Source organism: Heliangelus exortis, chromosome 17, assembly GCF_036169615.1.
Source record: "Heliangelus exortis chromosome 17, bHelExo1.hap1, whole genome shotgun sequence".
Classification (NCBI taxonomy): Eukaryota; Metazoa; Chordata; class Aves; order Apodiformes; family Trochilidae; genus Heliangelus; species Heliangelus exortis.
Window position 1 is genome coordinate 410,110 of NC_092438.1, and position 20,848 is coordinate 430,957.

General features: G+C 58.8%; 4 protein-coding genes across 13 annotated transcripts in view; 1 reads left to right on the plus strand and 3 right to left on the minus strand.

The window, feature by feature from the left end:
• The window catches only part of LOC139803945 (ankyrin repeat domain-containing protein 7-like), a 226,787-nt gene that overhangs the window by 173,179 nt on the left and 32,760 nt on the right, over positions 1–20,848 (plus strand). The gene's annotated exons all lie outside the window — the stretch shown is intronic.
• LOC139804115 (maestro heat-like repeat-containing protein family member 7) lies at positions 1,156–8,777 on the minus strand. 2 transcript variants are annotated; one of them, XR_011729276.1, is made up of 18 exons: positions 8,531–8,777; positions 8,137–8,243; positions 7,837–7,922; positions 7,668–7,748; positions 6,839–6,993; positions 6,630–6,744; positions 6,212–6,372; positions 5,987–6,124; positions 5,571–5,685; positions 5,123–5,257; positions 4,651–4,833; positions 4,193–4,348; positions 3,787–3,888; positions 3,251–3,359; positions 2,854–2,916; positions 2,294–2,471; positions 1,587–2,142; positions 1,156–1,490 (listed from the first exon to the last, which is right to left on the minus strand). XR_011729276.1 is itself a non-coding variant. In XM_071760947.1 (17 exons), exons 1-16 carry the CDS (start codon positions 8,617–8,619, stop codon positions 2,338–2,340), a joined length of 1,929 nt encoding a protein of 642 aa, XP_071617048.1. In that variant the 5' UTR covers positions 8,620–8,777; the 3' UTR covers positions 1,156–2,142; positions 2,294–2,337. The 2 variants fall into 2 exon arrangements, 1 of the variants encoding a protein (XP_071617048.1); XM_071760947.1 differs by having other exon boundaries at positions 1,156–2,142.
• On the minus strand, positions 11,807–14,941 carry LOC139804130 (maestro heat-like repeat-containing protein family member 7). Of its 3 annotated transcripts, XM_071760976.1 has the most exons (7): positions 14,844–14,941; positions 14,438–14,539; positions 13,902–14,010; positions 13,505–13,567; positions 12,945–13,122; positions 12,238–12,793; positions 11,807–12,141 (listed from the first exon to the last, which is right to left on the minus strand). In XM_071760976.1, the coding sequence occupies exons 1-5, from the start codon at positions 14,916–14,918 to the stop codon at positions 12,989–12,991; spliced, it is 483 nt and encodes a 160-aa protein (XP_071617077.1). In that variant the 5' UTR covers positions 14,919–14,941; the 3' UTR covers positions 11,807–12,141; positions 12,238–12,793; positions 12,945–12,988. The 3 variants fall into 3 exon arrangements, with proteins under 3 accessions (XP_071617077.1, XP_071617075.1, XP_071617076.1); XM_071760974.1 differs by lacking the exon at positions 14,844–14,941 and having other exon boundaries at positions 14,438–14,771; XM_071760975.1 differs by lacking the exons at positions 13,902–14,010; positions 14,438–14,539; positions 14,844–14,941 and having other exon boundaries at positions 13,505–13,633.
• On the minus strand, positions 15,652–19,396 carry LOC139804226 (maestro heat-like repeat-containing protein family member 7). The gene is made up of 11 exons (XM_071761237.1): positions 19,158–19,396; positions 18,764–18,870; positions 18,464–18,549; positions 18,295–18,375; positions 17,490–17,644; positions 17,281–17,395; positions 16,863–17,023; positions 16,638–16,775; positions 16,222–16,336; positions 15,702–15,908; positions 15,652–15,663 (listed from the first exon to the last, which is right to left on the minus strand). Exons 1-11 carry the CDS (start codon positions 19,244–19,246, stop codon positions 15,652–15,654), a joined length of 1,266 nt encoding a protein of 421 aa, XP_071617338.1. The 5' UTR covers positions 19,247–19,396.

A 20,848-nucleotide genomic window follows, 5' to 3' on the forward strand; every position in this document is an offset into this window, starting at 1 on the left:
ATAACCCTTCCATTTCCACCCTCCAAACACAGTGTTTCTTGCTCATGGCTGGGGCTGTTGCAGGGCTCTGACACGGAGGGGACTCAGCCAGGACACTGCGTGCTCAGGGGCTGCACAGAGAGGAGCTGGGCACCAAAAGTTCCTATTGTTATAAATGACCGAGACTCAATATTCTGTTACTGGCTTAATTTAATTAATAAAATCGCAATAAGCAAAACAGCGCTGGGTGCGTGGGCAGTCTCCGCTCCACTCCCACGCACGCACTTAAAGCTCTGGAATTACCTTTTATTGATTACACGTCTCTGCATACTCAAAAGGAGGTGGGTTTACATACCTATCCATAGGATTACATCATGCCATTATAATATTCATGATAGGCAGAGTCTGGGCGGCGTCTGGTTTTGGGGAGATATCCGGGGGTCGTCAGGGGGGGTCTTTGGATGAAGTAAGAAGTCTTCCTCAAGCTTGAAGTTTTTACCTTTCTTGATTTCGCTGACTTCATTATATTGCTACAAGGTGATATCAGACCCTAGCCATAACTTTCCCCTTATCTGCTGGTTGTGACATCTTTTTGTTCTTCTTGTGCAGATGTTCACATTCCTTCGGTGCCTCGTTAGCCTTGGCAGTGCCTTGTTTTAAGAACAGGACCTACACTTCTAATTATCTCTGAGACAGAAGTTAGCCTTGTTAGGGCCTTGTTTTGTTCACACCGTTTCAGTGGAAAAATTACATGTCTCAACTGCTTTGCTTAGCCCCACGTTCACTTCTTACTCAGTTCAATTCTTTTCCTGAATTTTACTGGTTAGGAATACAAATTCCTCAACATACATTACACTCTTCTTCCTCTGCAGGGCACCACCCAGAACTGCACACGAAGCTGGAGCTCCACAGCACTGCTCAGACTCGGTCTACAGGAGAATCATCAAACCACAGACAGCTTTGTTTTTTCCCCAAAGTCTCTGAGGGAAGCTGCCGCTGAGCAGCCTGACTGTGACACTGCAGGGATACACTGTGTTCTGCCTCTACAATCACAGGAGTGGTGAGAAAATGGAGCCTGGACAACTCCTAGGATTCTGTGATGCGTTGAGCCCAGGATCACCCATCGGTCCCAGGATCAGAGCCCAGGTCCCATCCAACAGATTTCACCACACGCTGTACTTTCCAAACACCGCATTTTATTTGGGGACCTTTTTGACCTGTTGGTAGCTATCCCAGAGGCCAGGAGGCTGCACCTCCTGCTGCTCTGATGAGACAAGGAAAGCAGCTCTGGCTCCGCTCTGCCCTGCCCAGCTGTCCCAAGCCACCTGGGCCCACACGGTGACGCTGACCCTGCCCGGCACAGCTGGAACCTCCTGTAGCCTCTTGGGCAGCTGGTGATGAATCCATTGCCAAACAGCCTCCAACAGGGTATCTTGTTTGGGTGTGTGAATCCAGCTGCTCTAGGTCTCTGTGGGAGAGTTCAAAAACTCTGCAGACACCCTGGTGACCTCCTGGAAGTGACAGAAGAGGAATGCAGCAGCTGCTTCTCAGAGCTTGGGAGAGCTGGAATCAGTTGGGAGTCTCCAGATGCTGATGCAATTCCTCACCTGTAGGTGGGCTGGAAGAACTCAGCACCAGCTGATGATGCCCATGACACTGAGCAGGACTGCTGCGAGGAGCAAAACGTTCATCATCACCCTCAGCCGTGCCCAGGACTGCCCTGGTGTAGCTGTGCTTGGTGACGAGGCACATCATTTCAGGTGAAACACCCTCCATTTTACACTCTGCCTTGTTCCTGCAGCTTTCCAAAAAAGCCCTGAAGACAAAGCAGTGCTCGGGTTTAAAAGAGCTTTTTGCTGAGGTAAACCCTGACTCCCTTCTGCCCTCTGCCTCCTGGCACCACCACCCTAAAGAAGGGTAACCTGGCTGTCCAACAAGTCGCGGCCAGGGCTGATGTGCAGGTAGCAGGAGAGGCCAGGACAAATGCTGTGTGCTCTGCAGGCTCTGGGTGCTGCCTGTGCAAAGGGCGTCATGGCACGGGGCTGCTTCTTCCATCTTGATTCCCACGCTGCCATCTGCACCAGGAGCCCTTAGGTCAGGGACAATTCTCTCAACGCCATCTTCCCACCAGGACCTTCGCCCCAGCGCAGCCACTTCCTCCTGCTGGGATGACATTAGGGAGGTCTAACCGGGAGAGCCAGGGCACAGGAGAGTTCTGGGGGCACTCGTTTGGACAGAGACCGTTGGGCACAGCCCAGGGGTGCACGTGAGGGTCTGGGGAACAGCAGCCGTGACGGGGCGGTGGTGAAAGTACCGTCAGGAAGATGGGGGCAGCAAGATTGTCCTTGACCCATCTCATCAGCAGCAGAAGCACAGGCCTCGGCAGGACCATCTTGATCTCTCCAGCTCCCTCACGCACTGCAGGATGTGCAAGGTCTGACCTGCTAAGGACCTGACTGAGGGATCAGGGTCATAATCCAAGCAATTGAGGGCTGCAACAGAAAGAAAGAGAGCAGCAGTGGTGAAACCCTGCTGTCTGCACAGACCCTTCTGTGCAAGCCCATCCCTCTCTTTACCTGACCAGGAGGAGCAGCTGGAAGCTGCTGCTCAGGAATCCCAGGCTCCCAGACTGGGTTGGGCTGGAAGGGACCTTCTTAAGGATCGCCTAGTCCCAACCCCCCACCTCGGGCAGGGACACCTCCCACTAAGCTGGGGAGCTCCAAGCCACCGCCAGCCTGGCCATGGACACTTCCAGGGATGGGACAGTCACAGCTTCTCCCTCCCTCCTTTCCCTGTTGCAGGGGAGCCAGGACTGGCAGCACCCTGCCCAGGCTCTCTCCCCTGCCCCGCCAGCACCCCTCTGACCCTACTCACCATCCCACACAACCTCCAGCGTCCGTTTGGATTGATTCCACCCCAGGTGCCGCGCAGCAGTCCCTGTGCACAGAGCTCCCGTCAGACCTCCCCCTCCCCAGCACTGCGGCAGCACAGCCCCCGGCCCGGCCAGCTCGGCCGCACGCCCTCCTGCCCAGCGCTCTGCGGGGATGGCCCCGGGCAAGTCCCCGAGGGCGCTGCTGACACTGAGCCAGGCGGCCACCAAGGCCACCGAGGCCTGGGCAGGGCAGGGCAGGGCAAGGCAGGGCAGGGCAGGGGGGGCAGCGGGAGGCCAGGGCCCTGCCCGGGACAGCCACAGGGCTGCTCCTGGTGCCAGGGCAGCGCCGGGGGCTGGGGCTGGGCTGCCAGAAGAGGGTCCCCGGGGGCTGTGGCTCACCTATGAACCTGATGGCCTCCACTCTCACGCTGGCCTGAGGGTCCCACAGGTAGTGCAGGCTGAAGCACACGTAGTCTTCCACACACGTGCTGCTCCTGTCCTGCTTCAGCTGGAGAGTGCCCGAGGTCACGTCATGGGGCTGGCAGAGACCATTCCCCGTCTGCCAGAGCAGTCCCTCTGCCCATCCCACCCCTTCCCCCCCAGGCCATTCCTTTCTGCCAGCCAGGAGCCCCGGGGGGCTGAGGTGCAGCCAGAGCCGCAGGCAGAGGGGGCCTGGGGGTACTGTGACCCCCTCCGTGCTGCTGCCAGGGCCCAGGTGGGCCGGGGGCTCCTGCAGCACCCAGGGGCTGGGGGGAAGAGGGGCCTGCAGAAGCAGCCCTGGCTGTGCCTTAGGGAAAGGGGAAGGGGGACTGAGCTCCAAGCTGTGCATTCTGCTCTGGATCAGGGACAGCCAGGAACAGCTGCACATTCACACCCTGGGCACATGGAGCATCCCCTGTCCAGCCCAGGCCCTGGCACCTGGGGCTTGTCCTCACCAAAGTCTCTCCAATCAGCCAGGTCTTCTTCTTCTTGATCACCCTCTTGAGCGTCCTCCAGCCCAGGAACTTGGCACAGATGAGGAGGGCTTTGCCAGAGGCCTGCAAAACAGCAGCAGGTGGGAGCTGGCACCACGGCTCAGAGCAGGAGACCTGTCGTCCCCCTCCTCTTGGCAAGGCTGCCAGCTGTCCCCAGCTACTTCTGGGAAGAGGCAGGTGGGGACAGAGCCTGAATGCCCGGGCTTCAATGCCCGAGGCAGGGACACGGGGCAGCCACCACCTCAGCTATGGCACTCTCACAGCCAGCACAAGAGAAATGGGCAAGAGCTGCTGAGCTGCTGCTGCTGCCAGGGCTGGGGCAGAGGGAAGGAAGGGCAAAGCAGGTGCTCAGCTTTCAACTCTCTACCTCAGCCACACTCCTGCTCTCAGCATTCATGTGCAGGAAGAGCGAGACCACAACCCCGCGTATCGCCTTCTTCATCTCTGCCTTGTCTCTGCCCACCACAGCCTTCATCGTGTCCCCGAAGAGGCTGAGGGAGAGCTCTTGCACCTGGCTGGACTCCTGGGAGGAAAGAAGACAGTGTGACTGCAGCAACAGCCTCTCGCCACCCACGGTGACCAAAAGCATTAACGTGGTCAGTGTGAGGGGAGATGCTCTGGGGTTGCTGGCCTCGGGGCACCTATCTAGAAGCCGAGGCCAAGGAGAAGCCATGCTGGGTGCAGAGCCCAGCAGCCCTCCCAGCAGAGCCCAGGGCCGTGAGGAGGGCAGCAGCCCTGCCCAAGTGCTGCCCGTGGGGCTGGGCTGGAGGGCAGCTGTCCTTGTCCCTTGCCCCTCTGCGGGGTCAGGTCCCACATCAGCCTTACATCACCAAAGAGGGGCGGGAGCTTCTGTGCCAGCAGCAGAGCGACGGGGCTGGCCTCTTTCCTCTTCAGGTGACCCATCATGGTCTGGAAGAAGACCAAGGCCTCCATCCTGACATCTGTGGATGGATCCTTCAGGCACCTCAGGATCCTGTCCAGCAGAGATCTGCCCCGCATTTCTCTTGCCTGGAGGAAACAGAGAATTTCTGTGAGGATGGAGCAGTGGAGGAGCAGCCTGGCACAAACGCCCCGTGTGCTGAGCACCAGCCTCCCCCCCGGCTTCCCGGCAGGCGCTGCGCATGCCGATGGGGATGAAGGAGAGAGCAGGACAGCAAAGGCTCTGTGGCCCCTGCTCAGCCACCCCTCTCTCTGCTGACAGCCACCTCCTTCCTCTCAGCCAGGCCCAAGCCAGCGCGTTACCCCTGCCCCAGCCCCAGGCTGCCAAGGCGGCTCCGCCTGACTCCGCCTCGCTCACCATCTGCGGATCTCCTGACAGTGCCACCAAGCCCCCGAGTGCCCGCAGACGGATTGTCTGACTGCCATGGCTCAGGTAGGCGTGGAGGAGGCGCAGGTCACTCCAATCCTTTCCCAGGCCCTGGCAGCCCAGCAGCTGAAAGAACAACAGCAGTGAGAGACGGGCAGAGCTGCAGGACCCTGGCACTCTGCGGCTCCTGGTTACCACTGCCAGCTTGGGGCCTGGGGGCTGACACAGCCCCTCTGGGGGGCAGCCCTGCCTGTGGACACGTGGGGGTGCTGAGCACTGCCCCAGCAGGAAGGGCTGGATGGAGGCCCCAGGGACTGACTGGCAGCAGAGCCCTCTGTCCCAGCTCCAGGGACTGTCATCCCACCCGGCGGCAGCCGCCTGTGCCAGAGGGACGGCTTCAGGAGCATCTGGCAGAGGCACTGCTTCCCACCAGGCTTACCTCAGTATAGAAAGTCATGGCATAGTTCATCTGCCATTCCCTCCTCTGAGCAAGGATCTCCTTCATGTGCTGGAACAGGAAGGCTTGCTGCTCAGCTGGGCTCTTCCTCATCTCTCTGGGCAGGGCAAGAAAAGCAGTGCTGGCAGTGAGCAGGGCAGGCAAAGCCTTGCTGGGATTGCCCTGCCCTGCCCAGCCCAGCCCAGCCAGGATAGCCCAGGCCAGGACACGCCTTTGCCCCCAGCCACAGCCTCCACACCACTTGCTGACAGTGCCCTGCTCTCTCCCCAGGCAAGGAGCACCCCTTGCCACTCGGATCGCTCCCTGGCCAGCGCTGCGGCTGCAGCCCGGGGCCTGGGGACTTCTCTGCCCCCGGGGATGGGGCTGCCGAGGCACCGCTGGCTACAAAGGGCTCTCACCTGGCCAGCAATCTGACTCCTCTCTCCAGGGTCTCCGCTCGCAGCATCATGTCCCAGCCGCCCTCCTTCTGGATGTTCTGGACATGCCCTTCACAGCCAGCAGCGTGCAGCAGAACTTTAATGCCCTCCACTGCCAACCTGTGTGCAGAGCAAGGTCCAGTTACACACAGAGCAGGGGCCCTGGCCCAGGGCCCAGGGGAATGGCAGGAGAAGGGGATGGCGCACCCCAGAGGGCCGGGTTGATCAGCCCCAGGCTGCTCCTGCCCCAGCATCACTGCAGCCAGGGAAAGCTTGTAGAGCAGGGTCATGAGGAGCCTGGGGAAGAGCCCTTCCAGGATCCCCTGACAGCGGGGCCGCTGGCTGAGCCTGTACAGGACCTGGCTTGCCTGCAGAAAGACACAGGGACAGCTCTCAGTGCAAGGAAGCTGCTGTGGCGTATTTGTCCTTGGGGAGCTCAAGGGGCAGCCTTGAGGGGCTGGAACAAGGGGGTTGGTGCAGGGCAGGTCCCTGCTGGCCTCCAGGGGCTGTGTCCACAAGTGCTGGAGGAGGGGGCTGTTGGGGGCAGGCAGGAGGGGCTGTGTCTCTTTTCCTGGGGAGCCATGAACAGCCCTGAAGGTGAGCAAGGCCTGCTCTGGTCACTCACAGATGGGATAGCACAGTTTGGTCTCCAGCCCTGGATCACACTGAGCAGCCTGTCAAGGATTGTCTCAGAAGCGCTGGGCAGGGACAGCAGCATCTCCCACATGGCCAGCGCAGCACTGCAAGCCAGAACACTCTGTTAGCAGGGCTGCCTTGGCCACTGTGCTGTGCCTGGGCTACAGAGCAAGTCCCCAGGGCTCTTGGGGCTCATACTTGTCACAGGAGGGACTGATCCTCAACAGGCTCCTAACTGTTGCCTCGGGGCAGCACTCGCTCAGCAGCCCAAGCACCGATCTCAGGACAAACTGCCCTGGTTCCGTGCGCACCTCCTCCACGTTTCTGTGGATGCACCTCAAGAGTTTTTCTGCCTGGAGGGAACAGAGGGGAGGATGGTGCTGCCACTGGGCTGCAACCATCCCCTCAGATGCCACACACAGGGAGGGGCCCCTCCCAGCAGCCCAAGGCCCCGGCTCCCTGGCCAGGTCCTGGTGCTCCAGTCCCAAAGATGCAGCACAGAGCTTGGGCCAGCTCTCTCCCCTCCCTCCCTCCCTCCCTCCCTCCCTCCCTCCCTCCCTCCCTCCCTCCCTCCCTCCCTCCCTTCTTCCCAAGCTGCAGCTGGAAGATTTGGCCCATTGTCCTTTCAGCCCATGGAGTGGAGGTGCCAACACAAGGACTGACACCAGAGATACCCACAGAGTATCCAGGACAGTATCCATCCTGTGTCCCCAGTGACACAGGGTGTCAGGGGAACTGGAGCTTGTCTGGACCTGAGGCTCCTTACCCTGGGACTGGTAGCCACGGCTTCCTGGGAACAGCAGCAAAGCCTGGCTCTGCCTTCCTGTCCCTGGGGCCCCTCCCAGCCTCAGGGAAGAATCCCCACACCAATCTGTCATGGCCAGGAGGTGGCCAGAGCCCCTTCCCACTGCAGCCTCTGCTCCTTTCTGTGCCTCTGTACCCCTCGGGGTGCAGAGGGCTTCGGGGGAGAAGCCTCCCTGGGGGGTTTGCATGGGGGCAACTGTGACCTGCTCTGGAAATGCCAGACCTGCGAGACATCCTGCAGACTCACGAGGGTGGAGGGGCAAAGGTTGGCTATCAGATCTCTCAGACAGTCCTTGTCCTGCTCCTGCAACAAGAGAAGGTTATGGGGAGCATAACTCCAGCATAACACATGCTGGAGCAGGCACAAGGCAGGTGACAGTCTCTGTAGGTACCTCTCCTAACTCTTCTAGAGCATCCGCACACGTCTCCTGGCCCTTTGCAGCTGAATACCGAACGATGGTGGCATCAGGATTGGAATCTAACAAAGCAAGGGAGGAGGGGGAGCTGAAGGTGCTGGCAGGACTAACTGAAGGGCCCTACCTAGCACCCAGCCCCGTGCCAGCTCCCGAGGACAGAGCCAGCCCTGGGCGGGGGGACCCAAAGAGGGGACTGGCAGGGATCAGGCCGGGGATGTGCCCAGCAGCCACTGCCATGCAGGAGCACAGCAAAGCAGCCAAAGGCCCCTCACTCACCTCTTTCCAGCAGCTGGGCCATCTTCTTTGGGATGGGGAGACCGCTCTCTTCCACCTCATCCTTCACCCAGGCCAGCGGGGGCCGGCTCAGGGACCTCTGCTCAGTCCTGAGGAAGGAGGAGAGGCCATGGGGGGTGGGCATGGGGGTGGCAGAGCTGCTGGCCCCAAGGCTGCACGGCCTGCGGGGAGAGCCCGTGGGGCCACGGGGGCTGCGTGGGGGCAGGGAGATGTCTGGGACGGGCTCTGCACGGGGCAGGGAATCTCCCGGGGATGGAGGCTCCTGGGCAGCCTCTGAAGAACCACAGCCCTCCCGATGGACAAACCACAAAGGCCTTTCATGAGCCCTCGCATTTGACCCCACGGTGCCCACCCAGCCCCAGCCCCTGGCTCTTACCTCGCTTGGGGACTGAGCAGCCTCTGGGAATTGCCATGGTCCTCTGGGGAACCACAGCGGCTTTCGCAAGATCCAACAGCACCAGACATGGCTCAGGGCTCCTAGGCAGCTCTCTGCTCCTGTCTGATCCTATCACTGTCCTCTTGGACACTGAGCCAGGGCCACCCCAGCACTAGGAAGGGACCCGGGGTCCAGCGGTGTCACCAATGATGTAACAAAGGTCCCATTGTCACCTGGCAACCGGGCCAGGTGTGTACAGGCAGGCACTGGAACATCCACACCCAAGTCTGACATGCGCAGGCACCGTAAATCACCTTTGCAGCAGCCAGCTCTCTCAGCTACTCAGTACCTTTTTCCAGAGCTGTCCACTTGGCCACTGCCTCCATCTCTGGCCAGCTTTCCCAACTCTCTGCCTTCTCTATTATTTCAGGAGATTGCACCATCGTCCCAACACCAAAGCAAGCAGGTGACAAGTGTCTCACCTTCATGCCAGCCAAAGTCCTTTGTACTTAAATTTCACAAGTCCTTCAGAAAAAAGGATTGAGTTTCTCTGACTCCAGTTCCTCCCCTTGTGATGAGGGAAGAGCGGCCTCACAAGGACTTGCTGCTCAAGCTTTTACAGAAGACTCTCTCCTCACCCTTTGGAGAGGATTTGCTCTCTCACCTTCATCAGAGCTCTCCCCCACATGCTCCATCTTTGCTGTGCCTTCAGTAGCGCAGGGCTCAGCTGCCTTTCCTCACTGCCTGACCACAGGGGCAACCTGTGGGGAATTGATCCCAAACCCCCACTCCCTGTCCCCCTGTGTCAGGAGGGGGAAGCAGCACTGCTTGTTGCAGGCTCTGACAGAACAGGGACCTGGGCCACTACTGGCCAAGGGACAGCAGGAAAAGCCACTGACAAAGCTGGAGTGGAGGCCACACTTGTGCTGGAATTCTCACACCTGCATCTATGCCTACTGATAATAGACCAACAAATTGACAATAATTAACACATAGAAATCTGAGGGACAGCCACTTCCAAAACCTCCCAAATCTGATGGAGGGATACAGCTTGCTATGAAGGGAGGATGTGTCGTTTGTCAGTAAAAAAAAAATCAAAACCAAACTATAAGTCAGTTCAAGTAGGGATTGCCACAGGTAACGTGGTAGAGCCACTGCCCAGCTTACTGCAGAACAGAGCAGTGGGGTCAGACAACACAAAGCCAATGCCCTTTGCCCAACACCCCCAGTCAAGAAGAAACAAACAGACTAAAGAGCTTTACAGAACAAATTGTATCCTATAGAGCAAGTTGGGCAACAATGAGGGTGAGCCTTTATTAACCAGGCTGTCCCAGCACCTCACCTTAAGCACAGGGGACATGCACAACCCTGCTTACAGGATTGGCTGGGTCCCACTATCTCTTTTAGGGAAAAAGAGAGCAATTGTCCCCTGGTTAAACCCCCCACTTTCTTCTGAGGGGAAGAGGAAAAAGGGAATGAGGGAGAGAGACTTCAAGGTTGGAAGAAAAGCAGTAGCACAAATTTCATGAAGTAGGAATAGGGAGAGTGAATTACAAAGATGTACAACATCCCAAGATAAATATGGAAACTGCCTCCTCGGTTGGTAATCCTGGCTCCACCACACTTGTCCCCCACTGGACTCAGCAGCAGATAGGGCTGCCCAAGTGACAGACCCCAACAGCCTTACAGCAACCAAACTGGTCCTGACTGGCAAGGCAGAAGACCACCTGTCTCCATGAACTCTGTTCTTCTACAGCACAGAAACAAGAAACAGCAGCAGCAGCAGCACAGCTTGCAGCACAAAACAAACAGCCCCCAACCCAGCCGACACACCAGCCAGAAAAGCCACCGGGGGATTCTTTTCAGACCCATTTCATACAGAGCACCATGGGAAGGAATACTGGCAGTAGCCCACTTGGGTCGCCTGAACCATCCTCTCCACCCCAGGGGCACAGCTGCTCCCCATTCTCACTGCCACGTCAGCACCTGACACTGCCCTGTCCCAGGCACCTTTTTCTCCTGCTCCTCTCAGACCAGGACACTCCTGGAGATCAAACGAGCCCAGTGAAGCTCCAGGCTCTAACCTGCACCCAAGATAAACACTGCCCTCCTCTCTAAATAATAACCCTTCCATTTCCACCCTCCAAACACAGTGTTTCTTGCTCATGGCTGGGGCTGTTGCAGGGCTCTGACACGGAGGGGACTCAGCCAGGACACTGCGTGCTCAGGGGCTGCACAGAGAGGAGCTGGGCACCAAAAGTTCCTATTGTTATAAATGACCGAGACTCAATATTCTGTTACTGGCTTAATTTAATTAATAAAATCGCAATAAGCAAAACAGCGCTGGGTGCGTGGGCAGTCTCCGCTCCACTCCCACGCACGCACTTAAAGCTCTGGAATTACCTTTTATTGATTACACGTCTCTGCATACTCAAAAGGAGGTGGGTTTACATACCTATCCATAGGATTACATCATGCCATTATAATATTCATGATAGGCAGAGTCTGGGCGGCGTCTGGTTTTGGGGAGATATCCGGGGGTCGTCAGGGGGGGTCTTTGGATGAAGTAAGAAGTCTTCCTCAAGCTTGAAGTTTTTACCTTTCTTGATTTCGCTGACTTCATTATATTGCTACAAGGTGATATCAGACCCTAGCCATAACTTTCCCCTTATCTGCTGGTTGTGACATCTTTTTGTTCTTCTTGTGCAGATGTTCACATTCCTTCGGTGCCTCGTTAGCCTTGGCAGTGCCTTGTTTTAAGAACAGGACCTACACTTCTAATTATCTCTGAGACAGAAGTTAGCCTTGTTAGGGCCTTGTTTTGTTCACACCGTTTCAGTGGAAAAATTACATGTCTCAACTGCTTTGCTTAGCCCCACGTTCACTTCTTACTCAGTTCAATTCTTTTCCTGAATTTTACTGGTTAGGAATACAAATTCCTCAACATACATTACACTCTTCTTCCTCTGCAGGGCACCACCCAGAACTGCACACGAAGCTGGAGCTCCACAGCACTGCTCAGACTCGGTCTACAGGAGAATCATCAAACCACAGACAGCTTTGTTTTTTCCCCAAAGTCTCTGAGGGAAGCTGCCGCTGAGCAGCCTGACTGTGACACTGCAGGGATACACTGTGTTCTGCCTCTACAATCACAGGAGTGGTGAGAAAATGGAGCCTGGACAACTCCTAGGATTCTGTGATGCGTTGAGCCCAGGATCACCCATCGGTCCCAGGATCAGAGCCCAGGTCCCATCCAACAGATTTCACCACACGCTGTACTTTCCAAACACCGCATTTTATTTGGGGACCTTTTTGACCTGTTGGTAGCTATCCCAGAGGCCAGGAGGCTGCACCTCCTGCTGCTCTGATGAGACAAGGAAAGCAGCTCTGGCTCCGCTCTGCCCTGCCCAGCTGTCCCAAGCCACCTGGGCCCACACGGTGACGCTGACCCTGCCCGGCACAGCTGGAACCTCCTGTAGCCTCTTGGGCAGCTGGTGATGAATCCATTGCCAAACAGCCTCCAACAGGGTATCTTGTTTGGGTGTGTGAATCCAGCTGCTCTAGGTCTCTGTGGGAGAGTTCAAAAACTCTGCAGACACCCTGGTGACCTCCTGGAAGTGACAGAAGAGGAATGCAGCAGCTGCTTCTCAGAGCTTGGGAGAGCTGGAATCAGTTGGGAGTCTCCAGATGCTGATGCAATTCCTCACCTGTAGGTGGGCTGGAAGAACTCAGCACCAGCTGATGATGCCCATGACACTGAGCAGGACTGCTGCGAGGAGCAAAACGTTCATCATCACCCTCAGCCGTGCCCAGGACTGCCCTGGTGTAGCTGTGCTTGGTGACGAGGCACATCATTTCAGGTGAAACACCCTCCATTTTACACTCTGCCTTGTTCCTGCAGCTTTCCAAAAAAGCCCTGAAGACAAAGCAGTGCTCGGGTTTAAAAGAGCTTTTTGCTGAGGTAAACCCTGACTCCCTTCTGCCCTCTGCCTCCTGGCACCACCACCCTAAAGAAGGGTAACCTGGCTGTCCAACAAGTCGCGGCCAGGGCTGATGTGCAGGTAGCAGGAGAGGCCAGGACAAATGCTGTGTGCTCTGCAGGCTCTGGGTGCTGCCTGTGCAAAGGGCGTCATGGCACGGGGCTGCTTCTTCCATCTTGATTCCCACGCTGCCATCTGCACCAGGAGCCCTTAGGTCAGGGACAATTCTCTCAACGCCATCTTCCCACCAGGACCTTCGCCCCAGCGCAGCCACTTCCTCCTGCTGGGATGACATTAGGGAGGTCTAACCGGGAGAGCCAGGGCACAGGAGAGTTCTGGGGGCACTCGTTTGGACAGAGACCGTTGGGCACAGCCCAGGGGTGCACGTGAGGGTCTGGGGAACAGCAGCCGTGACGGGGCGGTGGTGAAAGTACCGTCAGGAAGATGGGGGCAGCAAGATTGTCCTTGACCCATCTCATCAGCAGCAGAAGCACAGGCCTCGGCAGGACCATCTTGATCTCTCCAGCTCCCTCACGCACTGCAGGATGTGCAAGGTCTGACCTGCTAAGGACCTGACTGAGGGATCAGGGTCATAATCCAAGCAATTGAGGGCTGCAACAGAAAGAAAGAGAGCAGCAGTGGTGAAACCCTGCTGTCTGCACAGACCCTTCTGTGCAAGCCCATCCCTCTCTTTACCTGACCAGGAGGAGCAGCTGGAAGCTGCTGCTCAGGAATCCCAGGCTCCCAGACTGGGTTGGGCTGGAAGGGACCTTCTTAAGGATCGCCTAGTCCCAACCCCCCACCTCGGGCAGGGACACCTCCCACTAAGCTGGGGAGCTCCAAGCCACCGCCAGCCTGGCCATGGACACTTCCAGGGATGGGACAGTCACAGCTTCTCCCTCCCTCCTTTCCCTGTTGCAGGGGAGCCAGGACTGGCAGCACCCTGCCCAGGCTCTCTCCCCTGCCCCGCCAGCACCCCTCTGACCCTACTCACCATCCCACACAACCTCCAGCGTCCGTTTGGATTGATTCCACCCCAGGTGCCGCGCAGCAGTCCCTGTGCACAGAGCTCCCGTCAGACCTCCCCCTCCCCAGCACTGCGGCAGCACAGCCCCCGGCCCGGCCAGCTCGGCCGCACGCCCTCCTGCCCAGCGCTCTGCGGGGATGGCCCCGGGCAAGTCCCCGAGGGCGCTGCTGACACTGAGCCAGGCGGCCACCAAGGCCACCGAGGCCTGGGCAGGGCAGGGCAGGGCAAGGCAGGGCAGGGCAGGGGGGGCAGCGGGAGGCCAGGGCCCTGCCCGGGACAGCCACAGGGCTGCTCCTGGTGCCAGGGCAGCGCCGGGGGCTGGGGCTGGGCTGCCAGAAGAGGGTCCCCGGGGGCTGTGGCTCACCTATGAACCTGATGGCCTCCACTCTCACGCTGGCCTGAGGGTCCCACAGGTAGTGCAGGCTGAAGCACACGTAGTCTTCCACACACGTGCTGCTCCTGTCCTGCTTCAGCTGGAGAGTGCCCGAGGTCACGTCATGGGGCTGGCAGAGACCATTCCCCGTCTGCCAGAGCAGTCCCTCTGCCCATCCCACCCCTTCCCCCCCAGGCCATTCCTTTCTGCCAGCCAGGAGCCCCGGGGGGCTGAGGTGCAGCCAGAGCCGCAGGCAGAGGGGGCCTGGGGGTACTGTGACCCCCTCCGTGCTGCTGCCAGGGCCCAGGTGGGCCGGGGGCTCCTGCAGCACCCAGGGGCTGGGGGGAAGAGGGGCCTGCAGAAGCAGCCCTGGCTGTGCCTTAGGGAAAGGGGAAGGGGGACTGAGCTCCAAGCTGTGCATTCTGCTCTGGATCAGGGACAGCCAGGAACAGCTGCACATTCACACCCTGGGCACATGGAGCATCCCCTGTCCAGCCCAGGCCCTGGCACCTGGGGCTTGTCCTCACCAAAGTCTCTCCAATCAGCCAGGTCTTCTTCTTCTTGATCACCCTCTTGAGCGTCCTCCAGCCCAGGAACTTGGCACAGATGAGGAGGGCTTTGCCAGAGGCCTGCAAAACAGCAGCAGGTGGGAGCTGGCACCACGGCTCAGAGCAGGAGACCTGTCGTCCCCCTCCTCTTGGCAAGGCTGCCAGCTGTCCCCAGCTACTTCTGGGAAGAGGCAGGTGGGGACAGAGCCTGAATGCCCGGGCTTCAATGCCCGAGGCAGGGACACGGGGCAGCCACCACCTCAGCTATGGCACTCTCACAGCCAGCACAAGAGAAATGGGCAAGAGCTGCTGAGCTGCTGCTGCTGCCAGGGCTGGGGCAGAGGGAAGGAAGGGCAAAGCAGGTGCTCAGCTTTCAACTCTCTACCTCAGCCACACTCCTGCTCTCAGCATTCATGTGCAGGAAGAGCGAGACCACAACCCCGCGTATCGCCTTCTTCATCTCTGCCTTGTCTCTGCCCACCACAGCCTTCGTCGTGTCCCCGAAGAGGCTGAGGGAGAGCTCTTGCACCTGGCTGGACTCCTGGGAGGAAAGAAGACAGTGTGACTGCAGCAACAGCCTCTCGCCACCCACGGTGACCAAAAGCATTAACGTGGTCAGTGTGAGGGGAGATGCTCTGGGGTTGCTGGCCTCGGGGCACCTATCTAGAAGCCGAGGCCAAGGAGAAGCCATGCTGGGTGCAGAGCCCAGCAGCCCTCCCAGCAGAGCCCAGGGCCGTGAGGAGGGCAGCAGCCCTGCCCAAGTGCTGCCCGTGGGGCTGGGCTGGAGGGCAGCTGTCCTTGTCCCTTGCCCCTCTGCGGGGTCAGGTCCCACATCAGCCTTACATCACCAAAGAGGGGCGGGAGCTTCTGTGCCAGCAGCAGAGCGACGGGGCTGGCCTCTTTCCTCTTCAGGTGACCCATCATGGTCTGGAAGAAGACCAAGGCCTCCATCCTGACATCTGTGGATGGATCCTTCAGGCACCTCAGGATCCTGTCCAGCAGAGATCTGCCCCGCATTTCTCTTGCCTGGAGGAAACAGAGAATTTCTGTGAGGATGGAGCAGTGGAGGAGCAGCCTGGCACAAACGCCCCGTGTGCTGAGCACCAGCCTCCCCCCCGGCTTCCCGGCAGGCGCTGCGCATGCCGATGGGGATGAAGGAGAGAGCAGGACAGCAAAGGCTCTGTGGCCCCTGCTCAGCCACCCCTCTCTCTGCTGACAGCCACCTCCTTCCTCTCAGCCAGGCCCAAGCCAGCGCGTTACCCCTGCCCCAGCCCCAGGCTGCCAAGGCGGCTCCGCCTGACTCCGCCTCGCTCACCATCTGCGGATCTCCTGACAGTGCCACCAAGCCCCCGAGTGCCCGCAGACGGATTGTCTGACTGCCATGGCTCAGGTAGGCGTGGAGGAGGCGCAGGTCACTCCAATCCTTTCCCAGGCCCTGGCAGCCCAGCAGCTGAAAGAACAACAGCAGTGAGAGACGGGCAGAGCTGCAGGACCCTGGCACTCTGCGGCTCCTGGTTACCACTGCCAGCTTGGGGCCTGGGGGCTGACACAGCCCCTCTGGGGGGCAGCCCTGCCTGTGGACACGTGGGGGTGCTGAGCACTGCCCCAGCAGGAAGGGCTGGATGGAGGCCCCAGGGACTGACTGGCAGCAGAGCCCTCTGTCCCAGCTCCAGGGACTGTCATCCCACCCGGCGGCAGCCGCCTGTGCCAGAGGGACGGCTTCAGGAGCATCTGGCAGAGGCACTGCTTCCCACCAGGCTTACCTCAGTATAGAAAGTCATGGCATAGTTCATCTGCCATTCCCTCCTCTGAGCAAGGATCTCCTTCATGTGCTGGAACAGGAAGGCTTGCTGCTCAGCTGGGCTCTTCCTCATCTCTCTGGGCAGGGCAAGAAAAGCAGTGCTGGCAGTGAGCAGGGCAGGCAAAGCCTTGCTGGGATTGCCCTGCCCTGCCCAGCCCAGCCCAGCCAGGATAGCCCAGGCCAGGACACGCCTTTGCCCCCAGCCACAGCCTCCACACCACTTGCTGACAGTGCCCTGCTCTCTCCCCAGGCAAGGAGCACCCCTTGCCACTCGGATCGCTCCCTGGCCAGCGCTGCGGCTGCAGCCCGGGGCCTGGGGACTTCTCTGCCCCCGGGGATGGGGCTGCCGAGGCACCGCTGGCTACAAAGGGCTCTCACCTGGCCAGCAATCTGACTCCTCTCTCCAGGGTCTCCGCTCGCAGCATCATGTCCCAGCCGCCCTCCTTCTGGATGTTCTGGACATGCCCTTCACAGCCAGCAGCGTGCAGCAGAACTTTAATGCCCTCCACTGCCAACCTGTGTGCAGAGCAAGGTCCAGTTACACACAGAGCAGGGGCCCTGGCCCAGGGCCCAGGGGAATGGCAGGAGAAGGGGATGGCGCACCCCAGAGGGCCGGGTTGATCAGCCCCAGGCTGCTCCTGCCCCAGCATCACTGCAGCCAGGGAAAGCTTGTAGAGCAGGGTCATGAGGAGCCTGGGGAAGAGCCCTTCCAGGATCCCCTGACAGCGGGGCCGCTGGCTGAGCCTGTACAGGACCTGGCTTGCCTGCAGAAAGACACAGGGACAGCTCTCAGTGCAAGGAAGCTGCTGTGGCGTATTTGTCCTTGGGGAGCTCAAGGGGCAGCCTTGAGGGGCTGGAACAAGGGGGTTGGTGCAGGGCAGGTCCCTGCTGGCCTCCAGGGGCTGTGTCCACAAGTGCTGGAGGAGGGGGCTGTTGGGGGCAGGCAGGAGGGGCTGTGTCTCTTTTCCTGGGGAGCCATGAACAGCCCTGAAGGTGAGCAAGGCCTGCTCTGGTCACTCACAGATGGGATAGCACAGTTTGGTCTCCAGCCCTGGATCACACTGAGCAGCCTGTCAAGGATTGTCTCAGAAGCGCTGGGCAGGGACAGCAGCATCTCCCACATGGCCAGCGCAGCACTGCAAGCCAGAACACTCTGTTAGCAGGGCTGCCTTGGCCACTGTGCTGTGCCTGGGCTACAGAGCAAGTCCCCAGGGCTCTTGGGGCTCATACTTGTCACAGGAGGGACTGATCCTCAACAGGCTCCTAACTGTTGCCTCGGGGCAGCACTCGCTCAGCAGCCCAAGCACCGATCTCAGGACAAACTGCCCTGGTTCCGTGCGCACCTCCTCCACGTTTCTGTGGATGCACCTCAAGAGTTTTTCTGCCTGGAGGGAACAGAGGGGAGGATGGTGCTGCCACTGGGCTGCAACCATCCCCTCAGATGCCACACACAGGGAGGGGCCCCTCCCAGCAGCCCAAGGCCCCGGCTCCCTGGCCAGGTCCTGGTGCTCCAGTCCCAAAGATGCAGCACAGAGCTTGGGCCAGCTCTCTCCCCTCCCTCCCTCCCTCCCTCCCTCCCTCCCTCCCTCCCTTCTTCCCAAGCTGCAGCTGGAAGATTTGGCCCATTGTCCTTTCAGCCCATGGAGTGGAGGTGCCAACACAAGGACTGACACCAGAGATACCCACAGAGTATCCAGGACAGTATCCATCCTGTGTCCCCAGTGACACAGGGTGTCAGGGGAACTGGAGCTTGTCTGGACCTGAGGCTCCTTACCCTGGGACTGGTAGCCACGGCTTCCTGGGAACAGCAGCAAAGCCTGGCTCTGCCTTCCTGTCCCTGGGGCCCCTCCCAGCCTCAGGGAAGAATCCCCACACCAATCTGTCATGGCCAGGAGGTGGCCAGAGCCCCTTCCCACTGCAGCCTCTGCTCCTTTCTGTGCCTCTGTACCCCTCGGGGTGCAGAGGGCTTCGGGGGAGAAGCCTCCCTGGGGGGTTTGCATGGGGGCAACTGTGACCTGCTCTGGAAATGCCAGACCTGCGAGACATCCTGCAGACTCACGAGGGTGGAGGGGCAAAGGTTGGCTATCAGATCTCTCAGACAGTCCTTGTCCTGCTCCTGCAACAAGAGAAGGTTATGGGGAGCATAACTCCAGCATAACACATGCTGGAGCAGGCACAAGGCAGGTGACAGTCTCTGTAGGTACCTCTCCTAACTCTTCTAGAGCATCCGCACACGTCTCCTGGCCCTTTGCAGCTGAATACCGAACGATGGTGGCATCAGGATTGGAATCTAACAAAGCAAGGGAGGAGGGGGAGCTGAAGGTGCTGGCAGGACTAACTGAAGGGCCCTACCTAGCACCCAGCCCCGTGCCAGCTCCCGAGGACAGAGCCAGCCCTGGGCGGGGGGACCCAAAGAGGGGACTGGCAGGGATCAGGCCAGGGATGTGCCCAGCAGCCACTGCCATGCAGGAGCACAGCAAAGCAGCCAAAGGCCCCTCACTCACCTCTTTCCAGCAGCTGGGCCATCTTCTTTGGGATGGGGAGACCGCTCTCTTCCACCTCATCCTTCACCCAGGCCAGCGGGGGCCGGCTCAGGGACCTCTGCTCAGTCCTGAGGAAGGAGGAGAGGCCATGGGGGGTGGGCATGGGGGTGGCAGAGCTGCTGGCCCCAAGGCTGCACGGCCTGCGGGGAGAGCCCGTGGGGCCACGGGGGCTGCGTGGGGGCAGGGAGATGTCTGGGACGGGCTCTGCACGGGGCAGGGAATCTCCCGGGGATGGAGGCTCCTGGGCAGCCTCTGAAGAACCACAGCCCTCCCGATGGACAAACCACAAAGGCCTTTCATGAGCCCTCGCATTTGACCCCACGGTGCCCACCCAGCCCCAGCCCCTGGCTCTTACCTCGCTTGGGGACTGAGCAGCCTCTGGGAATTGCCATGGTCCTCTGGGGAACCACAGCGGCTTTCGCAAGATCCAACAGCACCAGACATGGCTCAGGGCTCCTAGGCAGCTCTCTGCTCCTGTCTGATCCTATCACTGTCCTCTTGGACACTGAGCCAGGGCCACCCCAGCACTAGGAAGGGACCCGGGGTCCAGCGGTGTCACCAATGATGTAACAAAGGTCCCATTGTCACCTGGCAACCGGGCCAGGTGTGTACAGGCAGGCACTGGAACATCCACACCCAAGTCTGACATGCGCAGGCACCGTAAATCACCTTTGCAGCAGCCAGCTCTCTCAGCTACTCAGTACCTTTTTCCAGAGCTGTCCACTTGGCCACTGCCTCCATCTCTGGCCAGCTTTCCCAACTCTCTGCCTTCTCTATTATTTCAGGAGATTGCACCATCGTCCCAACACCAAAGCAAGCAGGTGACAAGTGTCTCACCTTCATGCCAGCCAAAGTCCTTTGTACTTAAATTTCACAAGTCCTTCAGAAAAAAGGATTGAGTTTCTCTGACTCCAGTTCCTCCCCTTGTGATGAGGGAAGAGCGGCCTCACAAGGACTTGCTGCTCAAGCTTTTACAGAAGACTCTCTCCTCACCCTTTGGAGAGGATTTGCTCTCTCACCTTCATCAGAGCTCTCCCCCACATGCTCCATCTTTGCTGTGCCTTCAGTAGCGCAGGGCTCAGCTGCCTTTCCTCACTGCCTGACCACAGGGGCAACCTGTGGGGAATTGATCCCAAACCCCCACTCCCTGTCCCCCTGTGTCAGGAGGGGGAAGCAGCACTGCTTGTTGCAGGCTCTGACAGAACAGGGACCTGGGCCACTACTGGCCAAGGGACAGCAGGAAAAGCCACTGACAAAGCTGGAGTGGAGGCCACACTTGTGCTGGAATTCTCACACCTGCATCTATGCCTACTGATAATAGACCAACAAATTGACAATAATTAACACATAGAAATCTGAGGGACAGCCACTTCCAAAACCTCCCAAATCTGATGGAGGGATACAGCTTGCTATGAAGGGAGGATGTGTCGTTTGTCAGTAAAAAAAAAATCAAAACCAAACTATAAGTCAGTTCAAGTAGGGATTGCCACAGGTAACGTGGTAGAGCCACTGCCCAGCTTACTGCAGAACAGAGCAGTGGGGTCAGACAACACAAAGCCAATGCCCTTTGCCCAACACCCCCAGTCAAGAAGAAACAAACAGACTAAAGAGCTTTACAGAACAAATTGTATCCTATAGAGCAAGTTGGGCAACAATGAGGGTGAGCCTTTATTAACCAGGCTGTCCCAGCACCTCACCTTAAGCACAGGGGACATGCACAACCCTGCTTACAGGATTGGCTGGGTCCCACTATCTCTTTTAGGGAAAAAGAGAGCAATTGTCCCCTGGTTAAACCCCCCACTTTCTTCTGAGGGGAAGAGGAAAAAGGGAATGAGGGAGAGAGACTTCAAGGTTGGAAGAAAAGCAGTAGCACAAATTTCATGAAGTAGGAATAGGGAGAGTGAATTACAAAGATGTACAACATCCCAAGATAAATATGGAAACTGCCTCCTCGGTTGGTAATCCTGGCTCCACCACACTTGTCCCCCACTGGACTCAGCAGCAGATAGGGCTGCCCAAGTGACAGACCCCAACAGCCTTACAGCA